The 21,098-nt window shown below is 39.7% G+C and overlaps 1 protein-coding gene across 11 annotated transcripts in view; it reads left to right on the top strand.

The window, feature by feature from the left end:
* The window catches only part of SMOC1 (SPARC related modular calcium binding 1), a 131,814-nt gene that overhangs the window by 68,417 nt on the left and 42,299 nt on the right, over window positions 1-21,098 (top strand). For 7 of the 11 annotated variants that reach the window (XM_064658301.1, XM_064658298.1, XM_064658299.1 and 4 more), the window contains exons 6-7: window positions 14,465-14,554; window positions 19,044-19,124. The exons of 1 other annotated variant lie outside the window; for it this stretch is intronic. In XM_064658301.1, the coding sequence (XP_064514371.1) occupies window positions 14,465-14,554; window positions 19,044-19,124 (171 nt within the window). The remainder of the gene's footprint in view (window positions 1-14,464; window positions 14,555-19,043; window positions 19,125-21,098) is intronic. 3 more of the 11 variants (XM_064658305.1, XM_064658304.1, XM_064658308.1) reach the window with 2 other exon arrangements.

Below are 21,098 nucleotides of genomic sequence, written 5' to 3'. Positions count from 1 at the left end.
GGACCTGGAGGCTTTATCTGCTGGTGTTAAGAAGTCAAGTGCAGCTGGCACTAATTCACCTGCCATCAACTCGCGGGGAGGGGAGCACACTGCCTCCACAGTGGTTAGCATGTCTCACACAAGACAGATAATATCTTGACAAAAATATCATATTGAAATGTGACTAAACCCTGAGACTGGGACTTTGGTCTTTACCTTCTCCAGATCTTTCTGGATTCGACTTGATACTGATCAAATCTGAAATGCAACTGTGCTATCACACAAACCAAGTTTCAAATGCTCCTACCTCTCTGACCTCATATATTCTTAGAAAATGCTCTGATGTCTTTAGCAGTTTGTGGAGAATACAGAAAAGACAGAGAAATATAGTGTGGCCTTCATCAGTAAGATGAAAGAAATACAAGTTTACTGGGGCAGTATGAAGTGAAGTGATGGTTCTGGCAGGTGAACACCATCTTATGATTGATTTTTTTCAGAACATAAACAGGTAACAAGTCTGCAGTGCAACTCAAACAATTCTTCTGGATCCCTTATGTTACATATTTGTTTTTAAATAAACTATATATTATCTTAATGAATGGAGGAGAAGGAGAATTTTCATGCGAATATTGTTTTCTGAACTGTTTAACTTTGTCATGTAATATTCCTAGACTAGGGCTGATGGGTCAGGTCTTGTATGGGTAAAATATACATGTGTACTCAAAATGTGCATAAACAGTTTGCTTTTGGACAGAGTTGTGTGTATAGTGTAGCGGTGTGGAAAGTCACTATGCTATGCGTATATAATAAGTTTGCTTCCTGAAAGCAGCAGATTTGCTCTGTGTGTGCTACGTGAGTGCCCCAAGTCCTTCAGATGTGCAAAAGCTTGCTTTGTCCTGCCACACACTGATGGTGACAGTTTCTCAGCGTATACTGTTAAAATTTAAGGGGGTTAGGAAATAATCTATGGGAGAAATTGAATGTGTACTATGAAACTGGAATAAAAACTCAGGTGACTAGAGAAGTTACAGGGAGAGATTAGTGTAACAAAACCTGTCCTGTAGCAGCCCAAGTGGGCTCTGAGTAAAAATTTCTGTGGATAGAATTTGTAGCACATAAGATTTTGGTTAGCTCTTATTTGTATTTCCAAGCAAACTTAGCAGTGGATTTGAAGTTTGATTCTCTATTATAAAAACAGTTCTGTAAAAGTTTCTGTTAACTTAATCAGTAGGTTTGCCAGCTTGTAGATACTCAGAATTCTCTCTGGTTCCCATTGCTATCTCTATATGGTATATAATCTACAAAATTGTTTATTAAATTCCAGTTAAATGTAACTATAGAAAGCAAGTCCATTTCACATGTGTGGCAGATCGTAGTCTGCCAATATTACAGATTTTATAAGGTAGAGAGAATCCAGCTTTTAACTGGGAATTGTGATCAATTTCTGTGAGAACAGAGGAATGTAATTTTGTAATGCTGTGTATACTGGATCACTTTTCCAGAGTAGAACAGTGTTCTAAGCAAACAGATTTTTGAAATATTAAAGTCCAGAAGAAAAATTCAACCTCAAATTTGCTGCATAAACAGTAAAACTAAACACAATCCTTTTGTGTCCCCACATCACTGACTTGTCTGAAATTGTTTAGTTTTCATCAAGACTTCTTTGTGGGCCTCAGAACACATGTATCAAATTTGAGGCTGAAGAAAGTTTCATTGGCAAGCGTGAACAGAAGGCAAACTCTGTTTTAAACTATATTTTGTTTGATACAATGCAAGAATTCTGCTTTCATCTATAAAGCAACAGTTCCAATCGGTAGCTTAGTCTATATAATATGACTTAATAAAATTGTAGTTTACAAGTGTTATTATAGCAATCTACAGACGACTCATGTCTGTAATGTCTTAAGGACAGCTGTAAAGGTTTTTAAATGATTAAGTCATAGTATTGGGCAGCCTGGTGAGTAGATCTAATAAGTAGACTAACAATTGATTAAGCAACATCTGTTAAGGTATTATTAACTGTTTATGTGCTATACATGGATTTCTGGTGTCTGATCAATTACAGCTTGCAGAGAAATGGAATAGATTTGGGATCTGTGAGCTGTTTTTATTGTTTGAATACTTTATGTCTATGTGGCCTTAACACCTTTTTTTTTTTTTAACAGTTGTTGAAATTATTTTTCCCATGCTGTATAGAACCTAGACATCTGAATGTTAGTGTTTTCTTTCAAATCAATGTAATGCACCAGGAAATGTTTTGTCATGGTGCAGGTGTTTAGTTGAGGGGCTGGAAGTACTTTCCTTTCAACTCCTTTGCCCTATGAGCCTCAAAGTTTCTCTGTAAGAGAGATAAACTATGAAACTCTAATGGGAAAGCTTGAATGCATGCAGGCCATGTGTGCTTGTAAATAAGGTAGGAGGAAGCTGGAGAGGCAACCCTAATGTTTGTTCAAGTTCCTGAGACAGCACCTAGGGGAATTAAAGCTTCTCAGAACAGATCTAGCTGGAATAATAGCTTCCCTCTGTGTAGGTTTTTGTTCTATGTTGACAGCAAGGGATATGTACTGCAAAATGCTTTGATAAATGCTAAGGATGGGAGAAGTCTTCCTCACAGATTGAATTTCTCTGGGCCATGTCTTATTTCATGTCACTATGCTCAGCTTGGTGTTCAGTTTCTGATGAGACCTTTAGGTGCTCTGGCAAAGCAATTTGTGTAAGGACTTGACTGTTCAGCTGCTCACAAATATGCCTTTAAATGATGATGGTTCTTAAATTCAGTTGTGCCTGGTTCATTTTGAACAGTCAATCTGTAGATGTCTGGCAGTCTGTAACTTGGAGTAATGACCTTCATCTCAAAATATTATAATGTTGAGAATGTGTTGTCACTTATACCCTGTGTACATTATTGACATACTTCCTTCTGAAGCATATTAGAATTCTTTGGAGATCCTTCCAGCACGATTCAGTTACTCTGTCTGTCTGCTTCCTTCTGTTCTCCTTTCCTTCCCTCATATAGGAAAACTATTCCTTTCATAATCAAATACAAACTGTCCTTTAGACAGAATTCAGATCTTGAGGTGAACTAGCTCAGGCAATGCAGTTAGAGAGCAAAGTTCTGCTCGCTCACTAAAGCTCTGAACCTCTTCTCTTTAATGATCAGGGTTGGGGGGGAACCTGTGGAAAAAGCAGGGGTTTTTCCCCCCTATTTTAATTCATTTGCGCACATGCAATACAGATACAGCAGCGAGGTATCCATTCTCTTTGCCTGCAAGGAAATGAAAAGGCGTATTGTAAGCCCAAGGCTAGTCTGGTTGTCAGCCAGGAGTTAGTCCTCTAAGGGAGAGGGGCCGGCAAGAGAAGAGGCTGGGAATGAGGAGCTAGAAGAGGGAAAGTACACTTTGAAATATGTTGAATGCACATGGCTAGAGGTGGAAGGGGTCTGGTGCTTCCTCAGTATGCAGGTGTTGGAAGAAAGGAAGGCAGCTTATGTTCTTACACACAGGCATGTGTCTGGGAGAGCAGGGTCAAAAATTTAGACTATTTACTTAATCCCTCAGAAAGGCTTTTTCCCCCTCTTCTGTTTTCTTTTTGTGTCTAACAGACTGCTTTACAGGGGACACGTGTGGTAATTAACACATGCAGCTGTAGGGCTTCAGCCATATGTCTGAATTTCAAATGGCCATTGATCTAGGAAATTTGCTGCCGTCTCCATCCCCCACTTATAGGCCTTGAAGATGTGGGGGAATTTATAGAGTCTTTACCTTCAAGAGACCAGAGCTGGAAGGAAAGGAGTGAAAGGGAGTGCATGATATTGGGGAGAGATGGAAGAGAGACTGATATTCTAATAATATGTTCATGCCCCTTGCCCCAGATCACTGTATATTTTCAGGTAACTTCTAAAATGTTCCTACAGCTAGGGATGTGGTTATTACTATATAAAGCTTGAATAACAATAGTTAATATTTTTCCCTTGTTCAGTAAAGCAGTCTAAGATCAGAGTCACAATGTCCTTGTGGGCATTTTAGATGTGCTCCCTTTTCCACAGGTATATGGGCTCTTACACAATCTAGAAGTGACAAGGTGGTAGTTGATTGTGGACTCTGAGCAGCCTTTTAGGAGAGGTAGTTGAGGAGAGGGTGTCTTGGGTGGGAGGCTGTGCAGAAACAGAGAATACTTCACATCAAAGCAGAGGGTCCTGAAAAAAGATGTGATATATTGTAGGTAGAATAAAACCGGAGAAGCTAAACTAAACAATCATGTGGTGGTTGTTGCTTTTGCCAGGGGTGATCAGGCAGCTGTTGACAGTGCTGTAGAGCTTTTTGCAGACTTCTCTCCAAGTTTGGGGCAATGTCAAGTGCTAAAAATCTTGCTATGAGATATGGTGCCTTAAGCAAAATATTTCTTTGTGCGGAAACTTTTTTGCTCCCTGTTTTATGTCAAATATCACTCAAGGCAGTGAGTCAAGCAGAAGATGGTTCAAAATTAAGATACTGTAGCTTAAAATCCTGCAGTATATATAATACTTGTAGTGTTTACAGGGTGAGATAAAAATGTATTCTTCTACCAAGTAGGAAGTCATAAAAAGGTAAGCATCTCTTCCTGTACTTTTCCTCCATCATTCTGTTTTTAAACATTCTCAGTGCTGGGTATTGCTGATTCCTTGATTTCATCACTCACTCTGCAGTGTAAGTAATGCTAACACTTTGGAGGTGTTTCTACTTCAGATTAAAAGAAAAAAAAAAACAAAACACACGAACAAACATTCCTAATAGTGTATGCTCTGACTCTTGCCAAAGGGGGATTGTGATTTACCTTATAATATTGCTGCTCTGTTTTCCTGTGTTCTACTTCTTCTCTCCAGTTTCTCTGTGAAGCTTAGTACCAGGACTGTCTGGAGCAGCCATGTATCACAATATCTCTTCTAAATCACCTCCCTTTCCTCATTTTTTTTTTTTTTTTTTAACTACAGACAGTACTCCCTCTTGGGACAAGATGGCCCAACATCTCTTCTATGGATTGGCATGATCTTTTACAAATAATTTGTTTGTAGCCTATATTGATATGCATTTGGATACAGTTTTTGTTACACAGATACAGGGCCTAATTCTTCTGTATTCACTGCTTATTACAGCTGTTTTATTTCCTTTCGGTTGTTTATCTTCCTGAAAAATAAAGTTATTCCAATTCTTCCTCTCGTCTTCATTATCTTGATCCTTCTCTGTAGAGAAAAAAGACAGTACTGGATTTACAACTCTCTGGGTTGTATTTACCACAGCAAAGCTTTTCTATGCTATTTGACCCGTGAAGGTGTCTGCTGGTCCAAATGAGTCTTGGAGACTCAGTTTTGAAACTGAGTGCCATCTCTACAGCCAGCTGCCAATGTCAACTTGTAAATATCATAATTTTTCAGCAAGCATTAAGTAGTCACGGTTTTTGGTAGCAGGTAGTTTTTGGTGCTACATGTTGTGGCCAGTCCAAAAACTCATCTAGTCCCCCTGATTCTTTTAGCTGTGTTTCCATTTCTCCTTGGGTATGTGTATCAGTAGGGGGATGGCATTAGACTTTCAAAGGACAGCTTAAGTACACAGCTGAATGAAAAATATTCTTTACTCCCCTCAGGAGCCTCTTTCTGCAGACTGTATGTGTTCTTTAGTTTGTAGCATTCCAATAGCCTTCCCATGTGTTGTTGTAGCTGATCTTTTTACGCCACTGAAATTGTGGCTGGTACATAAGGAGAAGAGCCACACTCTATGGGGGTTACAGATTCATCTCTTTAGCCATGGAGAACATTGCTAGCAGCTGTGAAACATCGGTCTGCTACGACAGGCAAGCTGTGATCCTGTCTGAAAAACTTACCAGATGACCCAAGCAGAACCTGGAGACTTCACCAATGAAATTGCTGCAGGGAGTGCTGGGGGAGGGTGAGAATAACAAGTCTCTGAAAATGGGGGGAGGACGTGGGGGGGTCATTGTCTTCACAGCTTGATAGTGATTCCATGTTGATCAAAAATATTGTTGTGTGACTCTAGACTGGAAATGGTCTCAAGGTAACCTAACCTTTATTACTGCTTCACCTTTTTAACAGATAAGGTTCAAATCTGGCCTTAGGCATTTATTTTTCTTATTACTTCCAAATCTTCAAAGAGACTTGTTTTGCTCTTTTTGAAGGAATTTGGCTGTGAAGTCTGCAAACTGTAAAACTCTGCATAAGGTAAACCTATGCACAGTGACAGATCTTCTCCATTCAGGCTTCCTTGCATTTGACCTCAAAAATGCTGTATTAAACAAACTAAAATCTGATCCTCTGCTTCTCTAACCCATGTCTTTTGTATAAATTGCTTTGATAGAGATCATCTCTGTGTTGGAATTTGGCCCAAAAATGAACTGAGAATTCTAGTTCCAAACAACAGGACTCTGCAGGTTCCTTGTTCTGAATTAATCTGTATTCAGTCTAGGTGGAGATACTGCTGCTTCTTGTCCAGAACTCCAAGCCTGCAAAATTGGTTAAGACTGTGGTTTACTGTTTACGATTTGGAGCAAAACTGGCTGCAAACCAAGAAATCTTATTTCACAGGTTTTGAATCCCTCATATATTACTTACTAGAACAAAAGAGAGATCACACAAACTTGTGGCTCCCTGCTGTCCTCTTAAATTAGTCAATCGTACTATAGTTGGGATCTTTGCTTGAAAAAGGGGAGAACAAAGGGTGAGTCTCAAGTTTGAATTAGGCGAGTGCTCTAAAATAATGGTTTTAATAATTTTAAGGTACTTTGTCTTCCACTTGGAAGCATGCCCATATACCTGAGGAAAAATGTTATTTGGAGTGCTACATTTCTGAGTGTGTTAAAACAACAACTTTTCACAAGTAGTGAAGCAAATTTGCATCACCAGAAAGTTCACAAACAACTCAGCTTAATTCTTTGAGCTTTATGGGTGCTGCTTGTTCCTGTAACATATGCATCTCTGCATTGACACCAAAGTCCCTAAGAGTGCTACCATCGAAGTGGTAAGCTGTAATGGCTCGGTTTTCAACTGCCTTGTCTTCTATGCAGCAGTACTAGGAAGATCTTTTTCTCCAGAAAGGTTTGCATAACTTACAGAAGTGAGTCAGGTATTTTAAGTGGTAATTACCATAGGGCTTGGTTCAACCTGCAAAGTTCAAATCTGAATCTGGATCTAAACTTTCCCAGAGGCAGGAGGTGTGTTTGGACATTGTGTTGGTTTGACCTATTATGGTGCAAGCTCTGTGGATTGGGATTCTGCATCTTTCCAAATATGAGACATTCAGGACCACGTTTAAATTATGTGTAATTGAAATAATATAAAACTGGATCTCATGTTGAGGAAGGTGTCTACAGCATTATGTCTGAAGGGTAATAACTTACTTTGTCTTTATTTTTCAAAAGAAGCTGTTTAAAAGCTGCAAAGAATTAGAGGTTAGAAGGCAGGTTTGTTTTGGCTAATTACTGAAGTACCTTAAGAACTTCACACAGTAAGTAAGGACTTTGGATTTCAGGGAGATTCTATCTGAATCTTAAGATTCAACACTTTTAAAGCCGCTGAATCCCAGAGACTAGAGCATTATGTTAACAGAGTGCTGCTCCAGAGCCCTTTTGACACATTTTCTTTTGAAGGACCAGGCCCAGGAAGAGGGAGCTCTTTGTTTGTGGGCAGAATAAACTCATTGTACACCCAAACAATTAACTCCTCAATCGACTCGCCAGCCTCTGTAAAGCACTCCACTCCCTCTGTCTACCTCCAGTTCTATTCAGGCACTTAAGCACACCAATGTTTTTTGTTTATTATTCTGAAAAAATCCTTCACAAGAATAGTTGGAGCAGATCAACATTGTCCTCCCAGCAGCATTTATCTCCGCCTGGCAGTGAATGTGTCAATCAGGAATCAAAAAGCCAAACAGAGGAGGCTTTGAATTGTGTCACAGGGGTCAGAGTTACTTCCAGCTGTCTGTGCATGGGATAGGCTTTCTTGCAGGGTGAAGAATTGTGCTGCCAAACAAACACACTGACTAGATTGGACCACAAAGTCCTTGGGGCTTGAGTGGCTTTTTTCATGTTGATGCACCTGCAAGGGAGATGTGAGAAGGAAGTGGGGGGAACTAATGCCTTCCAGAAGGCACAGAGGAAGGCTACTCATCCTATCTGGAATGCAATGCTAGAGTAAAGGCTGCCTGTATCCATATGGCATACAGAATAGTTGATGTAAGAAGAGAAAAATTACTGCAATGACAGTGCAAGTCAGCCTTTACAGTTAGGAGATCATTAAGCCATAGAGAGAATGTTTAGCACTTAGGCATATTTTCACCTTTTTAAGCAAAACTTTACTGTATTTTGGTCCATGTCCAAGTGTTTGGGGGTGGTTATATCCAAAGGCAGCACATTATTGCTGTTTCTTAAAATGAAGGCAATAAAGAGTAAGAACTTGCTTTTGCTCATTTGGTTTAAAAAATTGAGGTTTTCTTAACAGCTGTGGGATCTCCATACATAGAAGTGGTTGGACTTGATGATCTTAAAGGTCATTTTTAACCTAAATAATTCTATGGAAAGGAGTGTGAAAACTTGGTGGAGAAGTCTATCTGCACTGGTGTGTTTCCATTTCAGTTGCTTGGCAAGAAATTATCTTGATTGGCTGGATTGTAAGAGTTTCATAATTTTTTTGCATGAATGCTAACTTTCTGCACTTATATTGGCAGTATAAGTCTCTGCATAAAATTTGCACAGACTATTAAATTAATTATGAATTTTTTTTCTTTTGATGTAGGGAAGGATTGTGATTAAGGCAACAACTTGCTTCTCCCCTACAATACTGGAAGGAACACGTATTTTTGCATAAGACCCCATGTAGTGCAAACACAAGTTCTGTTGGTTTTTTTTAATCCTTAAAAAAGGATTTTTTTTTAATCCTTAAAAAAAAACACCCCCAGACCCGGGGGTAATACATAGATATGTCAAAGTTGTAAAACTGCATCTTTGAGATTCAGGAACTGCACAGACACAGAGAGCCTAGTTGGCCTGGAGAGTCTTTGCTCTTCTGACCAGAGTTACTAAAGCTGCAGAAATGAATATGTATTCAGGGGTACTGAGGCCTAGGAAAGCTCTTCTTCCTTTGTGTTGGCTTGACAGGTTTGTTGAAGGTGGACTTGGCTGCACTGAACAGGACATCCTAAGAATTTGTTTGCTGTCCTTGCTCTCTGTGCTCTACCTATTTAGCTTCAGCTATGCTCTCTAATAGCTCAGCTAAAACCAGGTGGTAAGTGAAGGAACTACTTGACACTGGAAAAAGGTTGCCTCCTCTCAGCAGAGCCATGCACTTAAAATTTTCATCTGCTTATTCTGTCAGGCTGACTCAAGTCTGGGAGCTATTGATATGGAAGCTGTAGACTTAGAAAAAAGACCAAATTTTGTATAAGGCCTGGATGGTTGACTCTGTAAGCACCTGTGCTCTTCAAAATGGAAGAAATGTTTACAGACTGTCTCGTGGATTCCACTGAGAACACAAAATTAAATTCCCATATCACATCTCCTAACCAGGAAGATACACCCACTGCAAAAGTCATGTGTATACTTGCATCATCACATTAATAGACTAAGACCTATATGCTTCCTAAGCAACCTCAACCTTCTGTACATCACTTTTATCTCCTAACTTTTCCCCTTTATCTGGCTTCCATTAGGTGGCTTGAGGTAAGAAAGTTGATTCACAGCAGCTGGCAGTTACTTCACATTTTTTCATAGTAATCACTCCTTTTTTTATGTCAGGGAGTTTAGTTTTCTCCTGACATTAAGAGCTGCTCTTGGCCTCAGAGCTTGTCATTCAGAGCAAAAAGATCACTTTGACAGTTGTCTTTTGCATGAACTGAATCTCCTTGTCCCTCAACCCCAGTGTATGCTACAGTCATCTCAGATGTGGATCCTTGCTAGTTATTCTGCAAGGATAAGGCTAAGGGAGGGGAATCCTGGTGAGAGTATGAAGTTCTTGCCCAGCACTAGCAGCAGATCAGGACATGCAGGTAATTGTCCCTGTTTTGAGTTATCATTAGGCCGATGCAATAAAAACTGTTCTTGCTTATGAGCTTCTGACAGCAGTAGTGCAAGTGGGCTTCTGGTTTATAGCCATGGTGTCTTAATGTGCAAATGACTTACGGAATCTCATTTTGACCTGCCTATTTTACTTTTATCCTGTGGCAAGATAAAAGTACCATTTTAAAGTTGACAGCAATTGAGCCAGAAAAATTTGTTTAACTCTTACAAGTTTCCTAGGAAAAGGAAACTCACTGGAGAGGAGTTTTGTAGCTTTAAAATGTTGTTCCAAGAAGAGATACTCTGTATAGTGTTTGTTTGTTCAGAATTTTCAGGTATGTAAAATAGAACTTATTCCTTGTTTATGAGGAGCCAACAGGCCAGTGGAACAAATGTTCAGTGTGACAAACAGAGTACTGAATGAGAGGAAAAATCAAATAAGAGTAGACAAGTGTTGGGGTGTTTTTTCTGCCCAATGGGAACAGCAGTGAAATTTTTTGCCATAAGCTGACTTGAAACACTGAGACCTATTGAGAATTCTCCAGTTTAAGAAAAAGATTTGGTAATTTCAGAGTAAGAAGCTGGCACCTGGGAAGTGAGCATGGTGTTTTTAATGAAGTGCAATTTTTGTCTTTTATGTGACTATTTCATGACCTTTAAAAAATAATCAGAAATATCCTTGGCTTTTGATTTTTGAAAAATGGTGAATGTAATTACAGGGCTCTTGTCTATTACATTTTTTCTTGTATGTGTGATGAAAGAACTGTACTTGCTTAAACAACAGGGGAGTAATTATACTTCCCTATATTTGCAAAACCCTTAATACTGTACTGGGTGCTGCTACACTGTGGACTTAGTGACAATTTGGTCTTAGTAGCCCAGTAAGGAAATGATTGTGTAATTCACTGAGCCATTTTACCGAGATTATCTTAAACAGTAGCTTTTAACTGAGGGGTTTATTTAATACACTTCAGTAGCTTAATGCCTAGCTTCGTACCTAAGCTGCTGCAAAATTCTCTTTCTTTAAGAAGAATGTATGTCACAAATTGTAATTGCTGCTGTGTTCTTCTCACATAGACAAATCTAAAAGAACTCCCCTGAACCCAAAGTGTCCTTAATTCTGCCAAAGTTCACATAATGGTTTGGATAAAGTGCTGTGGCTCAAATCCACTTCTAATTTTTTCCCACTGTTGGCTTCTGGGTTGCTGCTTTAAATCTGAAAAGCAATTCTGTAATTACTTGGTGCAGAAGCATTCATGAGAACAATAAGAAGAAACTTATTATCATACTGGTCTTTTTTTATGTCAGATCTCTTCCTTTTTTGTATAACTTAAGAATTATTCACTTTACAGTTGTTCTATGAGTGTCTTCAGCAGTTTTGGGTTGGTTTCTCAATCTGTAAAACCAATCATGCTAATTACATACTTTTCACTGCTTTTTTACAGTGTAAAGTGTCATCCTAAATAAATAACAAGCCATAGTTGTGGCTTCTGGAATCTTGCAGAAGCAGAGCAGCCTACTCTAACAAAAAAGTCAAGATCAGCTATTTACTTTTATCCAAAGATTTTTTAAAGGGCAGAATCTTTCTCCTTGTAATTTAAACAATATTCAGGGTTTTTTTCCAAATCAATTGCTCAAACTTAAAAAAAAAAAGTACTGCCTATCCATGTAACTGGCAATGCCCAATAACAGGAAAGCTCAGAACTGAGGAATGGTAAGAATTTTTCCTCCAAGTATTTTTTGTTATGTTTGCAGTTAAGCATAAAACCAAATACAATGATGAAGAGGGAAAATGACAACAGGGTGTCTCTTGCTCATTTCTGTCAACCTCCTTTACTTCAGTGTATCTCTGAAGTTGAAATGGAATTATCAGCATGTTTTTCCTTTCTGTGAATCAGATTACTTTATGTGGAAATGCATAAAATTAAGGAAAAGTGGAAGAAGTGTTCAGATTTTGCTCACTTTATAAAACTGCAAATACAGATATGGGTAAAAAAACTCTACAAGCTTCTGTTTTCCACCTCTGCCCTTTCTTTCCTGTTCCAATGGTCTCTTACTTTTGTGAATGGAACTGATACAAGGGAAGACTAAGGGCAGTTACTGCTACCTCTGTCCCATGTACCTTTCCTCCAAATACTGTTTGCCCTGTGCATCTGTTGGCCCTGGAGATGGAGGCAAGCCTGACTTTTCTGGCATGGACTCCTCCTTCCAACAGATTTTCACTGTGTAAGTTTACATTTTGGATTACTGCCCACTTTGATGCCTAGTGTCATTTTTGCCCATAACACGTGCAAAAAATAGTTACTAGAAATTGCAAGTTTAAAGTCCCTATATTTCAAAAGGAAAAAAAACTCCAACAATTCCAGGTGAAGTAGGTTGACCCTGGCTGCGTACCAGGCACCCACTAAAACCGCTCTCTCCCCTCTACAACTGGACAGGGGAGAAAATATAACGAAGGGTTCATGAGTTGAGATAAGGTCTGGAAGGGATCACTCACCGATCACCATCATGGGCAAAACAGACTCAGCTTGGGGATATTAACTGAATTTTTTACTAACAAAATCAGAGCAGGATAATGAGAAGTAAAATAAATCTTAAAAACACCTTCCCCCACCCCTCCTTCCTTTTGAGCTCTACCTCCTGCCCCCAAGCAGCACAGGTAGACCAGGAATGGGGGTTATGGTCAGTTCATCACAAGTTCCTGCTGCTGCTCAGGGAGAAGAGTCCTTCCCCTGCTCCAGTGTGGGGTCCCTCCTATGGGAGACAGTTCTCCATGAAGTTCTCCAACATGAGTCCCTCCCATGGGCAACAGTTCTTCACAAATGGCTGCAACATGGGTCACTTTTCCATGGGGTACAGTCCTTTAGGCACAGGCTGCTCCAGTGTGGGTCCCCCACAGGCCCACAATCCTACCAGGAAAGCCTGCTCCAGCATGGGCTCTGCTCTCCATGGGTCAGCAGGTCCTTGCCAGGACCATGCTCTAGCATGGGTTTCCCAAAGGTTCATAGCCTCCTTCAGACATCCACCTACTACAGCACGGGTCTCCTCCAGGGGCTGCAGGTGGATCTCTGCATCCCTGTGATCCCCCATGGGCTGCAGGGGCACAGCTGCTTCATCATGGTCTGCACCACAGGCTGCAGGGGAACCTCAGCTCCGGTGCCTGGAGCCTCATTCCCCTCCTTCTCCACTGACCTTGCTTTCTGCAGAGTTGTTCCTCTCACATATTCTCACTCTGCTGTTCTCTGGCTGCAATTATATCTGCACAACAACTTAGTTTTCCTTCTTAAATACGTTATCATAGAGGCATTACCACCATTTCTGATTGGTTTGGCTTTGGCCAGTGGCATGTCCATCTTGGAGCCAGCTGGTGTTGGCTCTGCTGGACATGGAGGAAGCTTCTAGCAGCTTCTCACAGAAACCACCCTGGTAGCCCCCCCCCCACTACCAAAAGCTGGCCACACAAACCTAATACACTAGGCTATTCTCATTTTTAGTTTAGCTACCAACAACATTCTATTTTCTAATCTTGCATTGTAATAAGAGACTTTGCTCTGCAGCTTTTTCCAGTTAAACTTGCTCACAGTCAAAAATTTTGCCTCAGTAAAAGCTATGCCAATATTCTAGTGCTGTGTAAAGATGCTCCAAGCTGGGACTTGAAATCTGGGTCCCTCTGTGCCCTGAGGAAATTAGACTCAGCCTGAATCCAGGCTGGACCTGTAGATATGATGGATAGGTGTACTAAGCCAAAGAAATTGTAAACTGAACACTTTTCTCTGTCGTCAATCTCTAAATATCAAGATTTATGTTTCCTGTGGAACATTTTTTTGGTTGAAGTTTTTAATTATGAAAGAATTGTGGTCAGAAGACATGGAGCATTCTTGCACATGAGAAACCTAATGTAAGAGAAGTAATTTTCCCACAATTTTGCAATTAGAAGATATTGTCACCACATTACAATGACAGAACACCTCGATGCAGTCATTTTAAGAAAAAAGATTTGCTATTGACCATCCCTTTCTAACAGCTCTGCAGTGAATACTGGTTCCAGGTTCTACACAGGTAAGTTTCAGAAGAAGAGTTTTTCTTTTGAACAAAAGGAATGAGGAGAAAGACACAATGAGACAGCAATCTCCAGACCTCTGCTGTCTCAGGAAATGGCCTGTGTGAAACTAAATTGACTTGAAACTAAAAAGCTGATTGCTTGATCAGTGCAATAAGGGGAAACTACCAGGTGACAAATACCAATGGTTTGTGGAGGGAGGGGGGAGGCTTTTAAAGTCTAAGGATAGTGCTTGATGCATGTTTTATGTAAACTGTTATTGCTGTTAGCATAAAATGATTTCATTCTGTCTGTCTTCTTTCTCTTCTGGACTTGGCCGGGCCATGTACAAATCCCAATCATTCAACTGTACTGGAGAGTAGATAGTATTTACCTCAATAATGGTAGTTTCTTTTCGGTTCTTTTTAACCCTCAATTCAGATGATGGTTCGAAGCCAACGCCTACCATGGAAACCCAGCCTATTTTCGATGGAGAAGGTAAGAACATCCCTTAAAATAACAACAAAAAAAGCTGCTTCCCTCTCCCTTTTCTCTAGGGTTTATAACTTAAATGCTTTCTTATCCTGCAAAGCAGAAAAGCCAGTGAATCTCATAAGTTATCCAAATTTCACAGTGCCCTTGGGACCTCAGGCATTTTCCCTAATCCTTTTACATCCTCCCTACTCTTCTGGAATCCAACAATAACACCAGTTGACCAGATTCTTGGCATCATCTTCAAGTAAAAAGTGTCAGGGCAAATAAGAAAAGGTGCATCAAGTCAGAAATGGCAACTTCCTTTAGACTGTCCTTACCCCTTTACTATCTCCACCTTCATGATACTAATGCTGGGAGTTTCATAACCTCTGCAGTGTGTTACAGCTTCACAAAAGGAAGGGTAATGCTAAACCACAGCTTGTGAATGTTGACTTGGATGAAAATTGCTGGGAGGTTTCTTTATTTAGCAATTGCTTTCATTGACGCACACACTATTTAAGCAAATGAAGTCATTGTCCTAGGCCCACTTAATTCATGGCCCACCCAGGCAGTTTCCTTCTCAAACGGGCAATCTTGCGATTGTATTATTTTGGATAGGGAATTTTAGACTTCAGTCTACCAGAAGCCTTTATACAAGGATAAAATGGCTGTCATCACAGAGGGTTCAAGCCTTTTACACATACAAACATAAATACCCGTGGGGATAGTGGTCCTTTGGTAATGAATGGGCCTAGTAGCAACTGCTTATATCTTGCATATTGCTTAGAAGTAGTGCATGTTTTCTGCAGGTTTAAACCCACAGCCATTGTAGTAAAGCTATGGGCCAAAGTATGAACCACTCTGTGACATATCTGAAACTGTGGATCATAAGGCAGTGAGGGAAAGACTATGCGTTTCATAGTGGTCTGCTGTACTTCACATTTTTTTTTTAAACTGGGTCAAAGTCAGAAATGGAGACTACTGAGCAAAAGTAGGTGGTACCGTACTGTTGGTAGTTTATGCCCTCTTGTAAGAATAGGTGATGGGATGGGGTTTTATTGTTGCTAAAATAAGCTTACTTGTTGGCAAGATGCTGTGGTCCTATCACTTCCATTTAGTGATCATAGATTTGTAAGAATCTTCTTGTGAGCTTCAAGAAACAGCAAAACCCTCAGAGCAAAAAGCATTCTCAAATAAACAAAGGAGACTGAAGCCATGCTGACTATCTCTTGTTTATATCAAAAGAAAGTTCCTCCTGGCAGCAAGCTGATACTGTATTAAATTACTGTTTGTAATCACAAACTTCTGACCTTTAAGTCTTCCCCTGAGAGGGTGCTCATAGATATTCAAAGGAAAGAATGTGCTAGTAGAATGCAGGAATGAGATTGTGACTAATACAGTCTATTCAGAAGCTCCTTCTGGGAGAGGCTTACCATTTTGGTCAAATGAACTGGGCAAAGTTCTTGAAGTGGTATGGTGAACAGACCTTTTCTGGTCCTTCTGGGGATAGGCAGAGTCTGAAAAAAAGTGTTATCCTCTCTTCTATGAAAAACATTTTCAATCAAAAACCTTTACATTGATTTGTAGGTGGACTCAAGTCTGATAAATGGGCTTGGACTGTGTGATGAAAGATTGCCTCTCACAAATGTTACAATATATTATGCAAGACCTTATCTACTAGACTTTGAGTGAGAATGACTAATGCAATGGCTTCCTGTTGTATTAGTGATGTCCCTTGTGACTAGGAAGAAGAGACTGACAGGCAGATTAATCAAGCTATGCATCGATGAATAACCTCTTCTAAATTTGTCACTCTATATTTTTGTCATCTCTACCAGTAAAAGAGGACTAACTAGATTTCACTGGTGGTTGTAACAATAAGCACAAGAAAACCCATTCTGTGCCTGACCAAAGGTTTGTGTAATCCACTATGTTTTGAGCATGCTGCCTCCAACAGTTCGCTAAAGTGGGTAGACAAGGAAGAGTAAGAAGCATTTGACTTTAAAGGTGACCTAATAGCAGCCTTCCAGTATCTCCAGGGAAGTTTTTCAAGAAGATGGAGCCAGGCTCTTCGTATTAATGCATGATGAGAGACAACAGTCACAAATTGAAACATAATGGTTGGACTGAATATAAGGAAAAACTTTGTCACCCTGAGGACAATGAGGTAGTGGAACAGATGGCCCAGAGAAGTGATATTCTGTGCTTCCTTTCTGAGCCAGTTAGATAAAGCACAGGGGCAGGTTGGCTCTGGCAACTGAGTCCTGGAGTGCCTCAGTCAAAGCATCACCAGCCAGTCCAGGTGATTGTCCTGCTCTGCTCTGCACTGGTGTGGCCTCACCTTGAAGAGGTGTTTATAGTGAATCTTAGGACAAGATTCTCCTCTGCTGAAGACTGTTTCATTAATATCCCTGCTATAGCTTTAAAAAATTGTATTCCCTCCTGCACTTCTAGGTTCTGTTTATTTTGCATTCACCCTCTATTTAGTTTCAATATGCAAAGTGTAGTAATTTCCTAGAGATATCTTCTTTAAACACCTTTTCTTTCTCTTAATTCAGTGGTAATCTACTCTGTCCACATATCTGTTGTTCAGACGAGTCTGTGTTGCTTGCCTGTATTCAAAAATAATGTCCAAGTTAACTGGATTAAAAATACATTTTTATGCTAGATTCCAAAGGAATAATTTCTTTTTCTTTCTCCTCTTTTCCCAGAATTCCTTTTTATGCACCTTTCAACCTCACTGAAAGATGTGCACCATTGTGTTTCTAAAGGCCTTTATTCATTCTTCAGCATCTATTGACTTTGGTTGTCCCTCCTTTTTCAGCTATAGACATATCCAGTCCATATGGTGCAGAGTCAGTGCTAAATTTCATCCCAGATTTTGGCCCTTTATTGGGAGAACTACCTCAAATTAAACATTGGGTAAGAGCTAGGAAGGGGAGAAGCATAAAAATAGAAATAATCCATAAATCCATTCATTAAAATAGTGTAGTGAAACCTGCAGATAGGACAATTTTTGATATTCCAGCAGTAACAAAAGTTTGCTTAACAGTATTCAACTAATATTTCCTTGTGGAAAAAAATGCCCTGAACACAATTACCATAATGCCTACAATAAACATAGCTGAAAATATTTAGGAAGGAGAAATTTCTTTTTTTTTCCCTTCATGCTCTTGTAATGTATAATCAGCTTCTCTTGTAGTCAGCTAGCTTCTCCCTTTGCTGAGCAGATCCATGTAAGTGTCAACAAGGGAGTAGGAAAAACTTTTGCAAAAACTTCTTAGAGGAACTATTTAAGGTGTGTTCTTGTGGGAACTAAAATTTTTTTCAAAAAGTATCAGTTTTGAAAATGCCACTTGAGGTGCTCTAGCCAATGGTATCGAGTATTGCTTTGTTCAATTCTAGTCAAATGCTGAGGTTGTATCATTTCTGTGGATTAGGGCAGGTTCCGATGTGTTTTAAAGTTGATTATAACACACCTCAGAGGAGGTGCTCTAAGCACTTTTTCCCCACAAATTTATGTTTAGATGTCTTGGTTAGTGCATCAGACATGCTTTTCTAACCAGGACTTGTTTCTTTAATAGATTGACTTTCAAGTCTTTCCAGAAATATCTTCATGTCTCTGCCTATTTATTTTGGATTTTGTTGTTGCTTGTTTCAGGGAACTGACTGTGGCCAGCTTTTCTTGGGCTGTTAGAGCAATATTTAAGGTCTGGATTGACTTATTTTAAAATATGGGTTTCATATGTACTTTCAGGAGAAACAAAATATACTACAGCACACAATATAATCTTTGAGATCTCTAAGTCCTGAAGAGAAAGGCTTTAGACTTGAGAAATTAGGAAGTGGGGGATAGAGGGATTTAATAAAAATGTTTTGCCAGCAGAGAGGTACTCCCTGGAATGGGAAGATAATGAGATAGCCTTGTGGAAGATTTACAAATGGTGGTTCATAAAAGGTGGAAGATCTCACCAGGAGATGAGCCTGTCTCTACAAAGATGATGGATCAGTTAAGGCATGATTGTAGCAACTGTTTTATCTTCTGTGAAGACAGATTGAAAGAGCAGAGATTGTCAAGCTTGGAGAAGAGAAGGCTCTGAGGAAACCTTGATAGCACCTTCTAGTCCCTGAAGTAAACCTACAGGAAAGCTGGAGAGAGATTTTTAACAAGGGCATGTAGTGACAGGACAAGAGCTAATGGCTTCAAACTAACAGGGTAGGTTTGGATTAGATATAAGGAAAAAAATCTTTACTGTGAATGTGGTGATGCACTGAAACAGGTTGCCCAGAGAAGTTGCGGATACCCCATCCCTGTAATTGTTCAAGGCTGGGTTGGATGGGGCTTGGAGCAACCTGGTCTAGTGGAAGGTGTTCCTGCATATGGCAGGGGGGTAGAAACTAAATGATCTTTAAGGTCCCTTCCAACCCAAACCATTATATGAGTCGGATTAACAACTATGTGTATTTACTAGTTGCTGTAGTTTCTCTAAGGATGTTATTTTTTCTCTTTCAGAAATCACAGCACCAACCCTTTGGATTAAGCACTTGGTCATCAAAGATTCCAAATTGAACAGCTCCAGTATAAGAAATTCAGGTAACGTTCCATCTAAAAAAAATTTATTTTAACTATTCTGCAGTTTCTTACCATCTGTTCTTGTTTCGTTCTTTCTTCTTGGTAGCTATCATGGCGCTTGTGGGACTTGAAGTCCGATTATAAAATAATTTCAGATAACATCCTTATTTGTGTCCAGACAACCATAGTCAGTATGTGATGAAGGGTGTTTGTTTCCACAGACCATAACTGGGGAATCTCTACTTTCTTGATCTGTTAGTTCACCCCAGCCATCTGTCATCTTTATTCTGTTTGCTGTTCAGCATGGATATACAAACTGATGCATTTGGCTCAAAGATCTAGGCTGTGGCTTTAGTCTAAGCAGCTGCAAAAATATAGAAAGGGGCTTCTTTTCTAGAAAATTCAAGATTCTTCTCTGCAGGGGATATTTTTTGATAGAGAAATGATTGGATAATTTCACAACTGAAAGTAGGTTACTTATGTCTGGGCCTAAGAAAATGTTGAGATTATTTTGTGGGTAATGGAGTGGATGAGGGAAAACCATAGCATAAAAAAGAGCAAAGAAGAGATCCTGAACATAAGTGAGAAAATGGGAAGTTAGGGTGTAAAACTTGAGACTGGAGACCAGGGTGAAATGGTGGTATAGAGTCATTGAAATCACAAGAAACTGGAGACTCTGATGAGGAAAGTTATGGATTCTTAGTAAGAATGGTTTCTGTCTGATATGTATTAACTGAAGTGGGAGAAATTAAGAAATTAAAGGGAATAAGAGAACAAAATTGCCATAAGAAGCCATGGGTTTACTTTAGCGTTTGAATAGGAGATGCTACTATTTTCCATATCTTAACAAATATGCCTAGAACTGGCTGCTGGGAATAATTCCACTTGCCTGAACAGGTAGATTGTGATATCTTGAAGTGTCTCATCACCTGGTATTTCTGGATTAGCTAGAGAGCATTCACGACAGTTCCTTTAGCCTTCCTATGCCACTTCCCAGCTGCAGGGTGAACTTGGTCCTAGGTTGGGTGAAATTCTCTTGCTGCAGAGTGGAGAAGATCTCTTAACAGGCAGATGTCCATCATTGTCCAGACCACAGTTTTAACAAGTGTCTTGTGCCTCACCTCCAAACTGTTTTTGTAGCAGGGTGGTCTGTGTAAGATCTGCCAGTGGGAATCATCCAGAAGCTTCAGATGATGTATGAGTATCAGCATCCTTCTTTAAGGATGTCTTTCAGGGGAAAGCAAATGCAGCTTCTGTTCTGTGAGCTTCTGGCACAACCAACAGCTCACAGGGCAATTGAAAGTGACAGTTTAATATTAAAATCCTGTGTAATGGGTCCTACCTATTTTGGTGACCAACTTTTCTACTAATGCAGCAATCCTGGTAGTTGCAATGGAAAGAAGAGTCGGTGCTAAGAGGTTACAAAAAGACTTGGAAGCAGGAGGGTTTTTTTATTGGAGACCCTTTCTTGGCCTGACAGAGCCAAAGTAGGCTGTCTTTCATGTTGTAAAGGCAATCGAGTGTTTAGTCAGGGAGCTGCCTGATGTGAACTGGAATTTTGTCCACGGGAGAGTTCCTTTTGTGAGTTTGCTTTTGTCCACTTTTTTCAATTGTTTCTGATATCAATTCTGTTATTCAAACAAAATTATTGTGGATGCATGTTACAAATGAAAAACAAATGATCTTCTGGAAAATTCAAGAGTTCTGTGAGAGGCAGTTTATATAGCAAGCTAAAAGGAGATGTATGGTTCATCTGACCCAGACTTACTGATTGCTCTGACACCCATTTACTGTAGGTTCTCATTAAGAGACTAGATTGCCAATTTCTATGCCCAAGTTTCCATGTTAGGCCATACAAATACCCAAGCATCTCAGTTTCTTGCAAATTATTGATATTAAGAAATGCTGCCTAGAGCTGTTGTTTAGCTGACATTAAGTGTGGGCTACTTCGGACTGTTTCTTTCAACTAGTGAAGCCTAGTCCCCTTGTTTGATA

Source organism: Pseudopipra pipra, chromosome 6 (assembly GCF_036250125.1).
Source record: "Pseudopipra pipra isolate bDixPip1 chromosome 6, bDixPip1.hap1, whole genome shotgun sequence".
Taxonomy (NCBI): Eukaryota; Metazoa; Chordata; class Aves; order Passeriformes; family Pipridae; genus Pseudopipra; species Pseudopipra pipra.
The sequence above is the reverse complement of the archived record's forward strand: the minus strand, read 5'-3'. Positions and strand labels throughout refer to the sequence as shown.